We start from the raw sequence: 18397 nt of genomic DNA on the forward strand, positions 1-18397 counted from the left end.
TCATATTAAATATGGATTAACCATATGGATTAAGAATGGGATGTTACTTAAGTTCATATGCCTACGAAGGCAGGCAAGCAAATACCTTTGGAAATATAGTGTATATATAAATGTATCAGGTAGTTATAACTAATAGTGTGTGTGTGTGTGTGCATGTGTGTGTATGCGTTTGTATGTGTTTTCAGTATGTAATGTGTGATATGGTCATTCACTGTCCCTCTGGTGAGGGTGTACTGAGCTGTGAGCAGCACTCTCTGTTCTCCGAACACATAGCGCAGTCTCTCTCTCTCTTTCTCTCTTTCACACACACACACAGTTTCTATCATTTTATCTTCCTTTCTGCTGTGTTGTGACACAGTGTTTGTTTGTGTCAGTCTCAATACACCTCTCTTTCCCTCTCTCTCTCTCTCTCTCTCTCTCTCTCTCTCTCTCTCTCTCTCTCTCTCTATTATTTCTCTTTTTCAGCTCCAGAGATCATCAATTTTGAGCCCCTAAGCACAGCTGCAGATATGTGGTAAGTGTGACATATTTTGGATCAAACACCTACACCAACACACACACAACCTTTGTACAGGCAGTGCCTGCAACCCCCCTACTGCAGCCCCTCTGACACATCGCTATGTCTTGCCTCTGGGTACATTTCTGACAAGCTTAGACGTGACCACACGCGCCTCCAAATAACTCAAACTGTGTGTACGCTGAATATAGACCCACCATTTTCATGCTAAGAGTGAAGATGCACCTATGCACTGTGTCTTCTGATCAAATTGTGGATGTTGCTGAAAATAAACAATGACTACTTAGCCATGTATCTACACGGTCTAAGAAAAGCCTTGGATCTCTGAAGTGGTAACTAACTTTGCAGCAGAGGGATAAAACTGGAAAAAATCCAATGAATATACTGTGTGAAAATTCAGCCGTGTCTCTCCCCTGCTGGGTTCCCTTCACTGGCTTCCTGTAGCTGCTGCCCGCATCAGATTCAAAACCTTGACGCTGGCCTACAAAGCCCAGAAAGGACCAGCCCCTCCATACTTGATGGCAATGGTCAAAAGCCAATCCACACCAAGAGCCTTTCCAGCTTCAAGTACGGCTTGGCTCGACCCGCCATCCCTCAAAATCCATGGAACGTCCAGGCTTTTTTCTGTCCTGCACCAAAGTGGTGGAACGAGCTTCCCCTGGGTGGCAGAGTCGCTCACTGTCTTCAAACGCAGACTGAAGACCCACCTCTTCCGAGAATACTTGTGCGAATAGTAAATACTATGGTCACTGACTTGTGTTTAGTAGTGTCTAAACTTAGAGATATCATTTAATTTTTTGCCTTTTCAAACTAGCTGAGGTTATTCTTGGGTAAATAGCAAAGCACTTTTAAATGCCTTAAATGTAAATATAAATGTAAATCTGACTTAAAGTTATTCATGTACACTGTAATGTAAACAAAAATCAAAGGAAAAAACAAGAATTTGGAACACTTTTGTGTGGGGGGACACAACAGCTGGTGGCTTCTCTGTGCTTTCTCTTTTCTCTTATTCAGTTGTTTTAGTATTTGGAAGCAGAACTCGAAACATTTCAGACTTTTTCAGTGAACAATTCTACATGTTAATGTTAATGCAATTTTATTAACATATGTTGCTAGTGTGATTAGTAAGCTCCTCGGACAAAAAATAGTCACCTTGCGCATTAAAGGTGGTAGTTCCTTCATGCTCCTGCAGATGTCTTTGCACGAGGATGATTGTGCCAGAAATACCTGCGGGTGTTTTGTGCTGCGGCATTCATAGAAGAGGTAGCACAGTGCAGTGAATGAAAATCGCTTCACTTCCAAGCAAGAATTGCTTCTAGAAGTCAACGCAGGTCCTTCACAACCAATTTCTGAAAGAAAACACTACAGGCAACTGCATTTCCATTCGCAAGCCATAAAACCCGCCAACGCCCCCTCTCCGTCAGTTTCATCTTTCAGCCACAATTCTCACGAGACTTTCCTGTAGACTGGGATTTTTGCCAGTGCTGGTAGACCCGCATGGCCGCAGGCTTTCGATACACCTGTAAATTCAGCTACTTGCTTCACGCTATGGCCTTTGGCACGGCCACATGCAATCACTGCTGTTTGCCAATCGTTAATTATCCATTATCCAATTATCCATTTTCCACACCTCGTACGAAACCTTCACTGCACTGTACCACCTCTTCTCAATCTATGGGTACCGTCACACACCCCCTGAAGTCACTACCACCTAAAATGTGAAAAAGTTGGTTATAAGGTTTTCATATGATGCTGTGCTTTTTCTGTCATATAAAAGGGAATCTGAAATCAAAAGCACAGGAGCGCTAACACTGAATGACATGGCTCACTTCACTTTTTGTGCAGAATGTCTGTTCTCTCATGAGCGTTGTGACTGCCTTACCTGTTCCACAATTAGGATGTGAGAAGTGAAAGAATGTTCTCTCTTGTGTTTCATTTCTTAGGAGCATTGGTGTCATCACCTACATCCTGTAAGTGCACATTCTTCCCTATATCATTTGCTATTGAAAGCTCTTACAGGTCAACCACCCAATAAAAGAAAAGAAAGATCATAAAATGTTGGTTCTGGAGTCTAGTTCTATTCAGGAGGGAAGCTTTCCTTCGAGCCAGAGAGATACGTCTGCTCAGGTTTGTAGGACAGGTCCCATGGGATGAATAATGTGCATATGCCAGACAAAACCATGAGATTCAGAGATTAGTCCAGACTTTTCCAAGGTGCATGCTCCGGTTGTGTGTAAAGATGTCAGCAGAATAAGTGCAGTTTGCTGAATGAAGCTACACCGGAAAGAAGGAACATGAAGAGTTCTTGTTATTGTAGTGGTTAATTCACAGTGGTGATCGGTGACGATTAGACCCAGGCTTTCAGTTAAGAGCACAAATGTCATGACAAATTACTCAAACAAAGAGGAGAAAGTAGCAATAAGCAATAATGCTAGGTGTACCATAGGATTTTAGTGGTGTGTTAGCACCTGACTGAACTCAGGTTCCTATACTGCTCAAATTCACACTCACACAGTAATGTACATTATCACAGATTTCACAGTGATGGCGGTTTCGGATGAAACTGGTCACACCCAAAGGAAATTTAAAAATTATTGGTTCAGTCCTCGCTTAGTTCCGAATTATGTTGGTAGATAATCCAACTTCTCTGGCGGTGAAGTCCCAACCCGTGGTCTCTTTTAGATGTATCTGTACATACATACATAGATACCTCAGAGAAACAAATTGGACAAAAATCCTGATTGGCCAGTTTCCCATTAATTGAGGTTATATATTCAACACTGGACTAAGGCTAGCACTGTATTGTTCAAATACATTGTTTACAGGGGACCAGTGTGGTCCAGTGGACTAAGGCACTCCCCAGGTCTTTCAGCAGCCAGAGTCTGATGGAGCACAATTGTTGGGTTGACAGAACTTCCTTTCCACACCACTTCTAGTGTGATGTTGGTCCCCACAGATGCAGAGCTGAGGAACCATGTCTTTGAGTGTGCATCAGTGGCAGTTTAAATATAGTCGATGGCTGGCTTTAAATGTGTTGGAGGAGACCTGCTAGTCTTTACCCTAGTGTTGGGGGCATTGCTAGTGATAGGAGGAGTCCACTTGAACAGTGATGGGTAGAATTGGTTCATTGGTAGAAAAGTGTATAGAAAAAAAGTAAAGAAGCACCATAAAAAAGAGATTGCTCAGCTAAAGTTGCAGTCCTTAACCTTTAAGCCTTTTGAAGATCGATTCAACTTCTACTTTATTAAATCTTTACATTAACAGAAATTGTGACCGGGGGTGCACACACTTTGGCTTGCTCCTGTTAGCACCCACTGTAAGGAGAATCAGGACAGTAAAGAGTAAACCATTTCTGATTGGATAAAACCACTCGGATTGACTTGAAAGGTTGGAATTGCTATCAAGTGGTTTAGATCTTTCTAGCCTCTGACTACAATATATGTCCAAGTGTCTGTGGACACCCCTCCTAATAAATACACTTAGCTAATTAAAGTAGCACCCATTACTGACACAATTGTGCAAATGCACACACACAACTTGTCTAATACTACCAATAGAATAAGACTCACTGGAGCAGATAAGCATGAACCTATTGGCACCATGCTTAATGCCAGGTCTGGGCTAGAGGAGTATAAAGGCTAGAGATGTTCTCTGGAATGATGGTTGGTGCTCCATCCAATACTTTTGGGATGAGTTTGAGAGGTGGGGATTCGGTGAGGTGGTAATCATCCAACATCCTGACCTTACTAATGTGTAAAATTGACTGCCATGTTGCTTTATTGTTGAAGCATATGTTTTTGTACTCTTAAAAATGTCACTGTCATTTGCACATACTGTTGTTTTTTTGCTAAAGTGTTGCTTTAACCTCTCAGGCTGAGTGGCCTGTCCCCGTTCCAAGGAGAGACAGATGAGGAGACGCTGAAGAACATTGTGGCTTTGACCTACGAGTTTGAGCCACACTATTTCAGCCGCACCAGCTCCATGGCTAAAGATTTTATCCAGAAGCTACTGGTCAAAGATCAGAGGTAAATAACAAATATCGCACACACTAGAAAACTGTCCTGAGCTTATCCACTTCTATTTAAATCAGTCATATATATAACACATCTTGTGGTACATGCCAGTGAGAATCCACTGAATTCTCTACTACAGTGGCAAACCATGACTATTAGACTTACACTCCTATAAAAAGATTTTTCAATGGTTCTTTAGTAAAGGCAGTGCTTAATGGCCTGCACATTAGTGGAAAACCTTTTTATATGGTTTAAAATAGAACTTGTGTCTAAGCACTCTAATGAGTTGCTATGGGCCAAGGGTTTCAAGTTCAAATCTTAAGCCATGCCTTTTCTCAAGCCAAGCCATTTTTTCATCAGCGACCCGAGTCCAAGAGCGCAATTGGCCATGATCTCTCCCCTCATCGCTCTTAAAGAGGTGATGGTCGGCGTCTGTAAGCTGGTGTGGTGGAGCTGGGGACCTAGTGCTTTCATGTTGCCTGCATGACGATGCTGCATCGGTGGCAGTTTGAAAAAACATTGGCCTTTTCAGGGGAGTTAAGTCCTAACCGTCCTTGTGTCTGAAACATTGATGGTGTGTCCCTTTTTCTACCCATTTGGGAGAAAAAGGGACAAAAAAAATGGTTCTATTTGGCCCTGCTGGTCCAGCGGACTAAGGCGCTGTCATATATAGGCTCATTTTTGCTTAGAGTTTATGTCTTCATTTAGGGCTACAAATGTCAAATAAAGAGACAAAAAAACACCTGTACAATAAATAATAATAAAGACAACATGAACCTAAATGTTGGCACTAAGCTCATGGTAATGCAATGGACCATTTCCCTAAACAGTCAGGATCAGTATGCAAAACTTGGCAAACATGTTATTGTGGTCGAGCATTTCCGCATGAGTTATGTTAGTGGGGTTTCAAGATGAATGAACCTGCTTGGAGAAGTGCAACAACTAAACCACTATTTGTACTGAAAGTGAAATCTAAATCCTGGGGTCAAGCTATTTGATCCTATGGTACAAAACTACTAAAAAAAAAGGTTTAATCAGTTCAACCTAAAAATGTAGTGTAATGTAGCTCATTATGTTTTGCCAGATAAACACTCAGAATGCAACAGTGCAAAGTAAAATGAATACTTTAGATAAATAAAAGAAGTATTTTACATAAATTCAACCTTTAAAAACACTTGATGAAAATGAACTGACATGAAGCCCCTGTGGAGCACACACAGCACTCTATGTACAGCAAATCTGCCAGTGTTAATTTAACACTCAGCATTAAATTAACACTGCGAGCGGATTAGAGAATTAGAGGCAGTCCAAATAAATGTCTACCTTTGTCTTTGGGGTGAGCAAAGTTTGTGGTGGGCTGAAGGCCCAAAAGATAAAACAATATATATACAGGTAAAATAAGTGGTTTGTTTTCATATTTTTAAATGTATTTACATGATGTTTTGTCATTTACATTAGAATAGGTTTATGGTGCACAGCTACATTATATTTTGTTTTAGAAGAACTAAACTTGCTGGTGAAGGGGTGGGATTAATGCTCTGCTCTGGGTCAACTCTGCTGAATGTTTTGAATGATCTTTAGCTTCTCTTACCCTTTGAAATGGTTCTTCACAAATATGTGGTGTTTCATGTATTTGTCTGTGCAGCTCCACTGTTTATTACAGTTTTAGTGGTGTTATTCTAAATTTCAGATGCAGTCTAATTCAAACTTAATTACACAGTTAAATGTCTCAGTGACAGCTAAATGACATTTAGATTTAATGAACAGTACATTACATTTGCCTGACAGGGTCTGATATTTTATGCCTAGAATAAAAAAGATGTTTTTTTCTTTCCCGAAAACAAACATGTAAAACTAACTCTCATCACATTCAGGTTATGAACATTCGTGTACAGGAACAATGCAACAGTTGAGAGTTGAGAATGGCTCTGCTTGTTTCAATGAAAAACTAATTAACAGCAAATGAAACTCTAATTTTGATGCTGGCTGCTAGGAGTTAATTATATGATCATATCACACATATCTGATCTGTCTTATGAGCCTGCTGTTGCTCAGATGGAAGGTGGGAGCAGTGTTGTTATGGGAATTCTGTAAAATGCAGCGCCATATGTGTTGTTGAAAACAGCTGTGTTATGTCTGCCCAAGAGGGAATCATTTGTTTTGCCAATTGGTTGGATTCTCTACTCTGTCCTCTTTTTGATAATTGTGTGTGTTTCCACATGCAGCGAGAGGATGACTGCAGATGAGTGCCTGCTTCACCCTTGGATTACGGTGAGAACAAGAATTGAATCATGTAACATGGCTGATGGAATGTTTTATAGTTTTAATTATTTATGTATATATAATAATTTTGCTTCACAAAATTGCTGGAATGGCATGATATTAGTAAAAATGTTTGTACCCAACATTTAAGTAAAATTAATTGTATTGAGCAGATATAATCTGCCTCTGGTAGATATTGCCATGGAAAATATGAACAGTGTGAATTATTCTTTGCTACCAAGAAGAAAATGTAATTTGCACAAGACATTTCATGTCCTGCAATGTGACTCATATATATATATATTGTTTTTAAACTTTGCTTTGCACTATTTAAATTGCTTTTAAACAGTGCTTTATTATTAATTGGTGCAGCAGTCTAAGTGCATCACTTGCTGCTGTGTATCAGAGGAAGCACATATTACACTTCACCCTTGGAAGCAATGTGTCATAGGGGGAGTCCTTGGTTCTAGGTAGTGGGTGAGAATTGGCAATAACAAAAGGGGAGGAAAAAAACAAAGACGTAAGAATAAAAAAAATATGATGGTGAACTGCCAGGTATGATTGTCAGTTTATGGTTATCGTATTTTGTGTGGGATACACCTATTCTGCAACAAGTCCGTTCTTCACATTGTTCTGAACCACTTTGACAAGGGCCAAGTTGTAATAGCTAGATGACTGGGTCAGATCATCTCCGAAACATCAGACAGGTCTCATGGGGTGTTCCTGATATGCAGGGGTCAGTATCTATCAAAAGCGCTCCAAGGAAGAAAAAACAACTGCAGGTTAATGGGTGCGCTAGGTTCATTCTGAGGTATCTGTCCCTACCTCGAACCTTGGATCTGCTGCTAAAGGCTTAGTACCAGGCACCACTGGTTACCTTCAGAGGTCTTGTGGAGTCCATGCCTCAATGGGTCCGAGCTCTTTTGGCATACCCATTATTTGGCACATGGTTTTAATGTTCTGGCTGATTGGTGTATAGCAGTCACCACGCCTTAGATATGACGTTAGGCAACTGTAAATTTAGCATGTTTACATGTAGCAATGTGTTCTGACTCCACTCTTCTCCTCTTAGCCTCTCACCAGGACGCAGATGGCCAAGAGGAATCGCTCCTCCATCAACATGAAGAACTTTAAGAAGTTTAACGCTAAGAGGAAGTGGAAGGTGGGTGCTTGTTTGCTCTTGGCTCTGACTCAGCGTGTGTTCGGTGTCACCACCACTGCTTTGTGTAAACAGCTCCTGGGGGAAAACTGAATTCGCTGCAGTGTGCTCACAGCTTTTCACTAATGACTTCTGATAGCTCCAGACACCCTCTGCTGCTCGCTCAGACTCTCACCAACGCAGCAGCACAGCAAGCACTGTGGTGCATTGTGTTCTGTTGTATCTCTGTCCTTGATCTAAGCTTAAACAACATGCACTGTACCCATATAGCATGCTTTTCAGTCTGAGGCCACCCTGTGGAAACTGTAGTTGCCCTGATGTGCTGCTGCGTGCCTGTTCCACTGCCTCTCTGCAGAGATGACTCACAGTGCTGTACGCCATTCGGTTTGTGGGCAAACAGAGACACCTGCTGTTCATTTGGAACATAGCATCAGTCTGCCTTCAGATTCTGGCTTCATTAAAGGAATGTTTTGGTGGAAATGCCCTAGTGTAGTTAGGCAAGACAAGACCATATTCACCATTAGTGTTAGGCACGGATGAAATTTGGCCTCACGTGGCCAGAGCGGTGGGCAGCTATTGCTGCAGCGCCTGGATAGCAGAGAGGGCGAAGGGCCTTGCTCAAGGGCCCAACAGTGGCAGCTTGCCAAGCCCAGGTATCTAAACCACAACCCTGTCAGTTAATCAGACAAGACAGGTTGGGCCTCCAGGACCTTAAATCCTTAGATTTGCACTGAGCTCTGTGGCTATTGTATATGACAAATTAATATCTTTAAATTTGACAGCTATTTTGTAAGGATTTTTTTTTTTTTATTAATTTTTAAATAAATAACAGTTTGTAATGTCTCCATATTTACCTGTCCGCTATTTTTGTAGATGGGTATAACTTTAGTTTTTGGATTTTCCATATAAATTGTCTTATTAATGGATGATACAGCACTGAAACGGTAAGTACAGTAATGTACAGGTACACTAAAAATGTGAATTTGCTGAATTGACTCTAATAATAATTTAAATGTGTACATCAGTTTCAGTGTTACATCGACACCAATGAATTGGTGTGCTATAACGTGGTGATATTGGCACCGGTGTACTGCGGCCGTAGAAACTACACCGTAAAACTGTATCGTAGTGCACCAGTGCCAATATCTCACATTACAGCATTAACCTCGATTGTACTGTAGCGATCATACCCCAGTACCGTTATTGCCGTTTACTGTTGGATTTTAAGAAAAAGAGAACAGGAAAAAGGGATCTGTTGATCAACACTCCGCGAGGTTAAATAGGTCCGTTCTGTCAGCCACCCCGCTGTCAAAACATCACCCAGACTGTGCCCTTCAGTCATTAAAATCGAGGCACACTTCATAATCCCCCAGCCGTCAGGGTTACAAGAAACGGCCAAAACATCAGGCAGTGTAACAGGTTCTCTCGGCTCGACACACTGTAGCTGTTCAATATCAGGAACTTATTTTTACGTGAAGCGGAACTTTGTTGGGTCCTCGCCCGCCCTGTTTTCCAATTACCCGCCCACCTTAAACGCGGCAGCGGATTATGCTTCCTCTGATTGGCTGAGCTAATTTTGTGTCTCAAACCAAACAATGTACCCTACCTACCTACCTAGTGACACTTCTGATGAGTATTGCTCATCGCGGTGTCTACCCACGGCGTCTGTGTTTAGTGTACTTGTGTGCGGTTTGGAACACCGTGCGCAGCATTTAGCTTTCTAGCTCTACATTCTCCAAACTTAAATAAAACAAATGTTTTGAAAGCCAGTGAACTCGTTATCATTTATTTTGCCAGTTTTGAATAAGTTTCTTGTATAATATGGTTGTACGTGCTGCCGGCGTTGCTAGGTTACGAGTGCGCGTGGAGTAATGCTGCGTTCAAGTGGTGGCGGGTTTGAACGGCGGCGGGGATGAACACCCCCTGAAGTCGGACGCTGAAGTCGGACACATCGACATTTTTAATACAGCACAGACTGGCCGAGTTGGGACGTAATCGCTATTTCCAACATGGTCAAACAGTTAATCATCGATAAAATGTCAAATAATGAAGCACAGTCTGTACATTAATTCTAATAGTAACATGGTTTTAAACAGCTACAATTACCGCACATGTTATTTAGCATGAAATAAATAAGCATAGTAATGCTTAAAGACCATTTACACATAATTATTGTGTTAATGTAGCTAAGATTTAATTCAGGTGGAACTATAATGCAACTTATAGCAGGGCTATAGAAACACCTGGAAGGTTTCGAATAAAACTTTGTTCATTCATAAAATATTTACTGTGATTATATAATTATCACATAATATCATAAACTGTTATTATCTGCAAAATTAACAATAACATGTTAAACTTAATCAGACATTTAATGGGTAAAAGTGCTCTGAGTGCACATGATTAACTGTGGATGTAACTCATCCAATGTGTCGCTACCCAGTGAAACTCCCATCAACCACTTTGTGTCTTTATGATGAAAGTGTAAAGCTAAAAGATAAAACTAAATGATTTTTTACAGCAATGTTATGTTAAAAAAATAATTACACCTAATAAATAATAACAGCTTCAGAATCGTTTTGATGCTCCACTGACTAGTTACAGGGAGAATGGCGACCCAGTCACTTTATTAATCTTTTCCTGGAACGCTTCTTCTCCTAAATGACCCTGTTTGCTTCCGGTGCTTAGCTGATTGACTATCTTTGGGGTAAGACTGTATATTTGGAGATTGGAGATTATAATGCCTAATATAAGCAGTTTCTGTGTCATTGCTTTTAATGCCCTGTCGCCCCCGGCTTCTCTCTACTTCTTTACCAGTTTGGAAATGACGTTCCTGTGTGATCTGTACATGCTTTGCATTTATTCTGAAAGCAGAATGTAATTGTATGTGTGTTAATATTGTTTTTTTCTTTATAGATGTCCTATAACATGGTGTCGGCCTGTAACAGACTGTGCAAGCTTAAGTTGGTGTGTAAAACAAGTGCTTTGGAAAAACAGGATCTGGTAAGATGTTAGCATTAGCAGTTATTAACACATCACTTCACCAGTAATTATCCCAATAGCCATGGCCAAGTAGAGACGTAACATGAGCTTTTGACCCCCACCTTTATTTCTATTGAAATGGAAGATTGACTTTAGGTGTAAATAACTGAATGGGCATAAGTCAATCTATCTTTTTTAGATCTAAATCTAAAATGCTGATTTATTACACATCTGAAGTTTCCCTTTGTTTTGTCTTGAGTTGTTTTCTGGCCGTTCATTTGTGCTCTACTTTTTTCTTTCTTTCTATAGAGAGAGTGTGAGAGTGACCAGGAGGACACTGAAACAAAAACAGCCTCCCTTCTGCGTCGCCGACTCAGCAGCAGTTCTTAGAGCCGTTCGTCCACCAGGGAGAGCTACAACGCCAAGCCCCTCTTGCAGACCTCTGAGTGACCATTAGGGAGGAAGAAGACTGCTGATTTCCTACGACCTACAGGGGGAACCAGAGGTCCCGTCACAGCTTTCCAAACCCCACGGAATCCCCACCTTTAGGCCTCGACCCTCGATGTGTCATTTCCTGAACACCAGCTGTGTTTCCAGCAGGAGACGTCATTTCAGAGAAATGGGACAGGGCCATATGACATAGTTCACGGCAACCTCAAACTAATATGCAAGTTTATTCACGGACTGCTACCTCCGAGAAGCTAAAGGATGACGCTTCAACTTGAAGTGCTTGAACAGCTTGAAGTCAGGATGGAAGACTTTTAGGGACAAACCTATTCTCATGCCACTCCTACAGAACCTTTACACTCCAGAAAACCTGGAATTCTGTGGGATTGGAAACAAACAACCTGGAAGTATTTCAGTTCTGTTTCAGACATCTCACGTTGATTTGAGAAAGATCTTCGAGAGCTGTTGAGGAATGGGGAGGCTCCCAGGCTGCGGGCCTTGACTGGTGTAAAGAACTGCCCATACATTCTTGACCTTTGAACTCTATACAGTGATATCACATGTTCTTCACCCCAGGAGACTGTCTTTAGTGCCCCACCTAAAGCCTTCGGCTTGTTTCACACACACATACATACAAACATACACACGCACATCTGGTGGGGAGGGCCTCAGCCAAAGGCAGGTTTTTGTGGAATTTGGCTCAAAGCCACGTTGTAGCTGAAAGAACGTGCAGAGGAGGAACACCCTGTGTGCGTATGGTTTTGGAAAGCCCTGTGTGCTTACTGAGTCTTTTAAGGTGGTCATGGAGGGGTATGTTTAAAAGGACTAAGATTTTGTTTGTTGAAATTGATCCTGGGGCCACTAAGACCACCACCTAAGATTCAGCTTTAACCTCAACTTCCTTAGAGCTTCAGTCACTTTGATCCCTCTCTAACTAACTCCTGCAGGGTGGATCTTAAAAAGAGACCTTCATGTCGTAGATCATAACTTTTCATTTCAGTCAGAACTACTATTGGACCGGGTTTTTAAATGGGGGTGGGGGTTATACAATTGTTGCTAGAGTTTATTTTAGTGCCGTCCAAATCCACAATGTCAGTATTTCAGGTTATCAAGGTCATTAAGATGGTGGATCTTCTGTAATATAAAATGAACTGTAGGAATAACTGTAGGTTGTATCTATCATGTGCAGACTGACATACACTATATGTCCAAATGTTTGTGGACACCCCTTCTAATGAATGCATTCAGCTGCTTTAAGTTGCACCCATTGCTGAATGAAGTAGTAGAGCAGAGCTGAACACAGCATGACTCTTTTTTTTGTTTATGCTAAATCATTTTTACCTATGAAAACTGCACATCAGCTTTAGATGAACATGTAAACTCTCTTTCCCCTAGTGCTTGTAAACAATTCAGGTGAAAGTGATGTGAGTGCTAATGCCATTACTTACCCCATAGATGGGGCTCAATGTTAAAGATAGAGGGGCTTGCTGTAAAAATGGCTAAAAAACAAACAAACAAAAAGCCTGTTAAAGCTATGCAAGTAAATTCCATAAAATTCTATGAAACATGCTTTCAATCCTAAATGCCTAAAAATAATTAGCATGCACATATAATCAGGAGGCAAATTTAATAATAAATGATATACAATTAAATATACTTTGTTTAACAGATGGACATTCTGATGGATATATAGTATGTTTGTCATGAATTTGTATGGACTTTTTCCATTGTTAGCAACACTGCATTACAACTAACCCCGCTGTGTGGGGGCTGTACTGTGGCCTGGCTTGCTCTCACTGTGAGTTGCTTTGAAAGGGTGCTCTACTTCAGCGTCCAAGAAGGACATTTAAATAATGTAGGTGTGAATTCTGTGACTTCTACACACAAGTTAATCAAAATCTCCTGACATGAAAAAAATGATGTTGGAACGATGTTGTTATGAAAACATGATGAAAACAAGATGACCCCGCTCCGCCCTACAGGTCTACCTCAAGTGTATGACGGCAAACATTAAATCCTGTAATACGACAGAATGAAAAAAACAGTTCCTGCAGTGTGATTGCAGCTCAGCAGTGTTGCTGTGATATAGGTGTTGGTTGCTAAGGCATTGCTCGGTGGTTGCTTAGGTGTTGCTATGGTAGAGCTATTGGTTGCTAAGCTGTTGCTAAGGTGTTGCTATGGTATAGCTACTGGTTGCTTAGGTGTTGCTATGGTATAGGTGTTGATTTCTAAGTCATCGCTAGGTGGTTGCTATTGTATAGGTGTGTGGTAAGATGTAGGGTGACAAAACCTTTGCCCAAATGAAATTTGGTCCAAAAGCTCATCCAGTACATGTCTAATGGAGCCCTGTCCCCAAACTTTTGCCCAAGAGCTGTATCTTTCGGTCATTGGAGCCGTATCCACAAACTTTTGGCCAAAATGTTGGGTGCCAGAGCTGTTGCCCCAAAGCTCATCCAGTATTTTTGGCTAATAGAGCTCTGTCCACAAACTTTTGCGCTAAAGCTCATCCAATACATCTGGCTAATAGAGCCGTATCCACAAACCTTTGGCCAAAATGTTGGGTGCCAGAGCTGTTGCCCCAAAGCTTATCCAGTATTTTTGGCTAATAGAGCTCTGTCCACAAACTTTTGCGCTAAAGCTCATCCAATACATCTGGCTAATAGAGCCATGTCCACAAACGTTTGACCAAAATGTGGGCTGCCAAAACTGCCAAAAGCTCATCCAGTGTGCTTGGCCAATAGAGCCGCGTCCACAAACCTTTACACATTGCGTTCACGAAAGGCAGTGAGGTAGTTTGCTGAGATTAAACAGTTCCATAGCACATTCATAAGTAGTTCATAAACATAATTCATAAACACAACATCTCCTCTAGGACTCAGTCATACCATTATACCATGATTAACATTGCAGCCATCCTGTGGCAAGATTACTCCACAGAATGGTGCCTGTAAACAGAATCTCTTTCAAATAGCGCTGAAGATCTAAAGCTGATTAATCAGCATTTACAGCGCTGTAATAGCACAAGTAACACATCGCCACTTCACTTCATGTGCCTGAAAGTTCTCACGAGGGATCAGGAGCAGCGTAGTGAAATGTGCATTACTGACCTTTTCCATTGCAGAATCAATATTGACAGTCAGCTGCATACATTTATCACAGCGCTGATTATGACAACCTTTCACAGCTGTTATAGCAACAGCCCTAGAACAGTGTTAGTGTCCGGTGATAACCTGTAACTGGAAGGTCAAACGAGCCACTCTGAGCGACATGGAAGGCGCAAAATATGCACAGACTGCTCAGATATATATGTAGATATGCATGTATGTGTTTACTGTTTTGGAGGATATATACAAAAAACAACTGCAAGACACCATACCGCACATGAAGTGTTGAAGTGGGTTGTTTAAATAGCATGGAGGGCTTGTGGGACAGTGTTGGGGAAAATGTGTGGAGATGAAAAGTCCAACCACTGCAGCAGGTTGGTAAGTTCGGAACCCATGTGAAACAGTTAACTGAGATCTTTTAAAGAAAATGGTGCGAATTTTTGACAAAGAGATATGGTGCAGTCAGCAAGGCCACCTACAAATCACTGACCGACACTGTTTTTTGCTTTTGTTGTTGTTTGTTTGTTTATTTGTTTTGTTTTGGGCAAGTGAAGCACTTCATAACCCTGACTGGCTGAAGATTCTTCACAAGGGGGCGCTAAGATCATACTCAAACATGCTTTGGTGCTTTGCATCAGTGACACTGTGCAGTGAGTTTGTGACTTTGTTTCATTAGATTCTGATTCTTGGGTCTATATCAGATATCAGCAGCTGAGCAGTTCTTTCGTACTGCCAGTGTATTACAATCTAGGTCATACTCTCTTCCAATAAAAGAAGTGGTTCTACAGAGAACCTTAACAACTCAAATAACCATTTAAATGCATTGAAAATAATTTGAAAAGAAAATCTTCATTAATGAATATTGTTATTTTGATTAATGGTTCTTCGTATGCAAAGAAAGCCTCCTGTATGTGGTTCCTATTTGGTATGACTCATAGAAGTCTCTTCTCGGGGTTCCGAGTGGCTATGTTGCTTTGCCATCAGCGACAGGAATCTGAGAGAGCACATTTTTTCCTTACTCCTAAGGCGTCTGTTAGCTGGTGCAGAGGATTTGGGGGACCCGGTGCTTTTCTCAGAGCGTGTCAGCTGCCTGGTAATGCAGCCACATTGGTGGCAGTTCGCAAAGAGATGGTAGCTGGCTGCACATGTATCGGAGGAGGGGTGTATTCACTTACCCTCCTAGTGTCCTAGCTACGAACGGGTGGATAAACTGGAAGTACCCAATTAGAAAAGAAAAAGTCTAAAAACTACAATACTATATTGTCGCTGTCTCGCAAAAACCTTGTATATCCAAAATGGCAACTTCACAGGAGAACTTTTCAATTAATTTTCAATGGAAGTCAATGTAAACAACATCTCCTAGCCATTTTGGAGAGTTTCTATTGGTCCCTTTATCATGAAATTCTTACACAATGTAAAGAACAGCTGCCTCAATCACACTGCATATAAAAATGAGATCTACGGTTTTTGTATGACAGCGGCAATATAGAGCCCTCTTTGCTAAGAGTGTATGCTTGACAACACCTGTCTCCTGTAGCTTAAATCATTATTTCATCAAAAAAGTCTTCCATTTTTACATTCAGCACCATCGATACTGAACTATAGAATGTTATTTTTGTACAGTTATTTAGCATATTATTTTCCTATTCCATATATTTTTCAGGACGTATAACATTTATCACTGTAATTGCATGTTATAGGTTTGAGTGCAGTCTGAGCAGTGCTGTATCGCAACTGAAAATAGACACACTTTTATTGTGCAAATTAATTATGTTGTCAGCATTTGAATTTATTATGTTTTTTATGGTTCATAACTCATACTGACTGACTTGAACTAGAATCTGAAGCAATTCTGACTCTGTAAGGATTCAGAGAGGAGTCCCGCTACATTTCTTTGCAGTATTGAGCTGTGTTACTTGAGTGTTGCATGATTTGCTGTATATTTTGGTTTGATCGTGTGTATCCTCTCTATCTTATCCTTCTGAGGACACAGTTAAATGCATGTATATTATTTTTTTCTGCTGTAAAACGTTAATGTCAAGATTTATGTGGGATTAAAGTGATTGACGCTGTGCGATATTAATAAAATCAGATTGGTCTTACAGTCAAATGCAGGCTCATGAACCGATCAGTTCCTCCCTTCAATGCACAGCACACCACCTCCCTGAAAACACACACTCACACGTCACACATTAAAATCCACAGTGCTGAGCTAACACTAACACACTAACGGTCATGTCCAGCTGGATGTAAACGAACACTGTAAGAGTGATTTGATCACTGTTTGTGTTTATTTACTGGGTATCTTCAGTGATACTGGAAGGACGGAACCCAAACCTTAACTACTATTTAAGTTGGACTAATTTTTTATACTCTGAAAATAAAAATTATGCATCAAAATGTCACTGTGGTGGGACCTAGCTTATACTGGGATGGTCCAATTTGAGCTGCATCTTTAATATTTTTGCAGTTGCTTGTTTTACAAAATCTCAACTTCAGGCTTTTTTTTTGTTTGTTTTATGCTTTTTATGGTTCACTTTCCTGTAGTCTTTTACTGCACACATTTAGACCATGTTGTGGCTTTCACATTGTTTGTACCTGTACCTTTACAGCAGTTTTTTTTACTGACAGCCTGTAGCTCTCACGTATTACCATTTTATTATTTTAGACTAAAAAAAATATTTTTTTGTTATTAAAAATCAGTTGAGTTTATGCATTTTGGACCAGTAATACCACTGATTAATCACTAAATCACACCAACCAAATAAACTTTTAGATTATTTTGGGTCATTTTCTATTGTGTATGTATGTATATATATATATATATATATATATATATATATATATATATATATATATATATATCACAAGAAAGAGAGAGAGTCCAAGAAGAAGAGAGAGAGAGAGATTACATATATACTTATGTATATTAAATATATATACTTACCTTTTTGCACTTCTGACAATGTAGCAATTTCTACAATTCATAATGCATTCAATATTATTCTATATCCACATTCTTACAGAAAAACAAACAAACAAACAAACAAATAAAGAGTGGTTGAAAATGAAGTTCCCAACCCCTGCCCACTCCGGGCATGTTTGCTCACTGTCACTGTGTGTGTTTGATCACTAGTCTCTGTGTGTGTGTGTGTGTGTGTGTGTGTGTGTGTGTGTGTGTGTGTTTGTCTGTGTTCACTGTACGGATTAAAGGTGTTAAAGGCGGAGGCCAACAGTAATCTTGATTTGTCTTGTCCTAAAATGTGATATTTTGATTCATTTGACTTTGACTAATTTGACTCTAACAATTTCTACAATTCACTATTAATTATATTTTGTATATATAATCCACATTGATGAATGGTTGAAATGTGGTTCCTAACCCGTGCCCTGTACATGTTGGTGTTTCCCATGCTCCAGTCCAACTCATCCACTCCTTGACAAGCCATTAATAAGTTCGGGTGGGTGTTATAAGGGAGGGTGTTAGATCAGCAAATGTGAAGGTCCAGAGTTGTGAACCTTTTGCACTTTAATTCATTCATGTTTCGTTTATTACAGCCTTATAAAAGTGTCATATCTAAAGCTGAACTTCACAATATCCCGATCTAGAGCTCGAGACCCTAGCTAATGTGCTAGCCCCAAGCTAAAAACACTAGCCTCGAGTTACATACTAATCACGGCTCGGTGATACAGTATACAGTTCAAAGCGATGTGATACACTGTGCTGTATTGTTACACTCCTACTTTCAGCTCTTAAGCCGAAAATGCTGGATAAAGTTACTAAGTGTGGCTTTAGGCTACTCAACCCACCTCTGCTTGTGAGAACACTGAGTACAAGGACTTCAGTAAACACACACACACACACACATGCAACCACCCTTCTTAAATTTCCATGCTCTTTAGCAGGGCTCAC

At 40.5% G+C, this 18397-nt stretch overlaps 2 protein-coding genes across 2 annotated transcripts in view; one reads left to right on the top strand and one right to left on the bottom strand.

The window, feature by feature from the left end:
- LOC140551935 (death-associated protein kinase 2) overlaps window positions 1–16594 on the top strand; it is a 31863-nt gene extending 15269 nt beyond the window's left edge. The window contains exons 6-12 of the mRNA XM_072675751.1: window positions 466–514; window positions 2461–2487; window positions 4390–4542; window positions 6756–6801; window positions 7865–7954; window positions 10868–10954; window positions 11243–16594. Coding sequence (XP_072531852.1) covers window positions 466–514; window positions 2461–2487; window positions 4390–4542; window positions 6756–6801; window positions 7865–7954; window positions 10868–10954; window positions 11243–11323 — 533 coding nt within the window. The 3' untranslated portion in view covers window positions 11324–16594. The remainder of the gene's footprint in view (window positions 1–465; window positions 515–2460; window positions 2488–4389; window positions 4543–6755; window positions 6802–7864; window positions 7955–10867; window positions 10955–11242) is intronic.
- The window catches only part of LOC140551934 (uncharacterized), a 48495-nt gene that overhangs the window by 30063 nt on the left and 35 nt on the right, over window positions 1–18397 (bottom strand). The window lies entirely within an intron of this gene.

This window comes from Salminus brasiliensis, chromosome 3 (genome assembly GCF_030463535.1).
Source record: "Salminus brasiliensis chromosome 3, fSalBra1.hap2, whole genome shotgun sequence".
Taxonomy (NCBI): domain Eukaryota; kingdom Metazoa; phylum Chordata; class Actinopteri; order Characiformes; family Bryconidae; genus Salminus; species Salminus brasiliensis.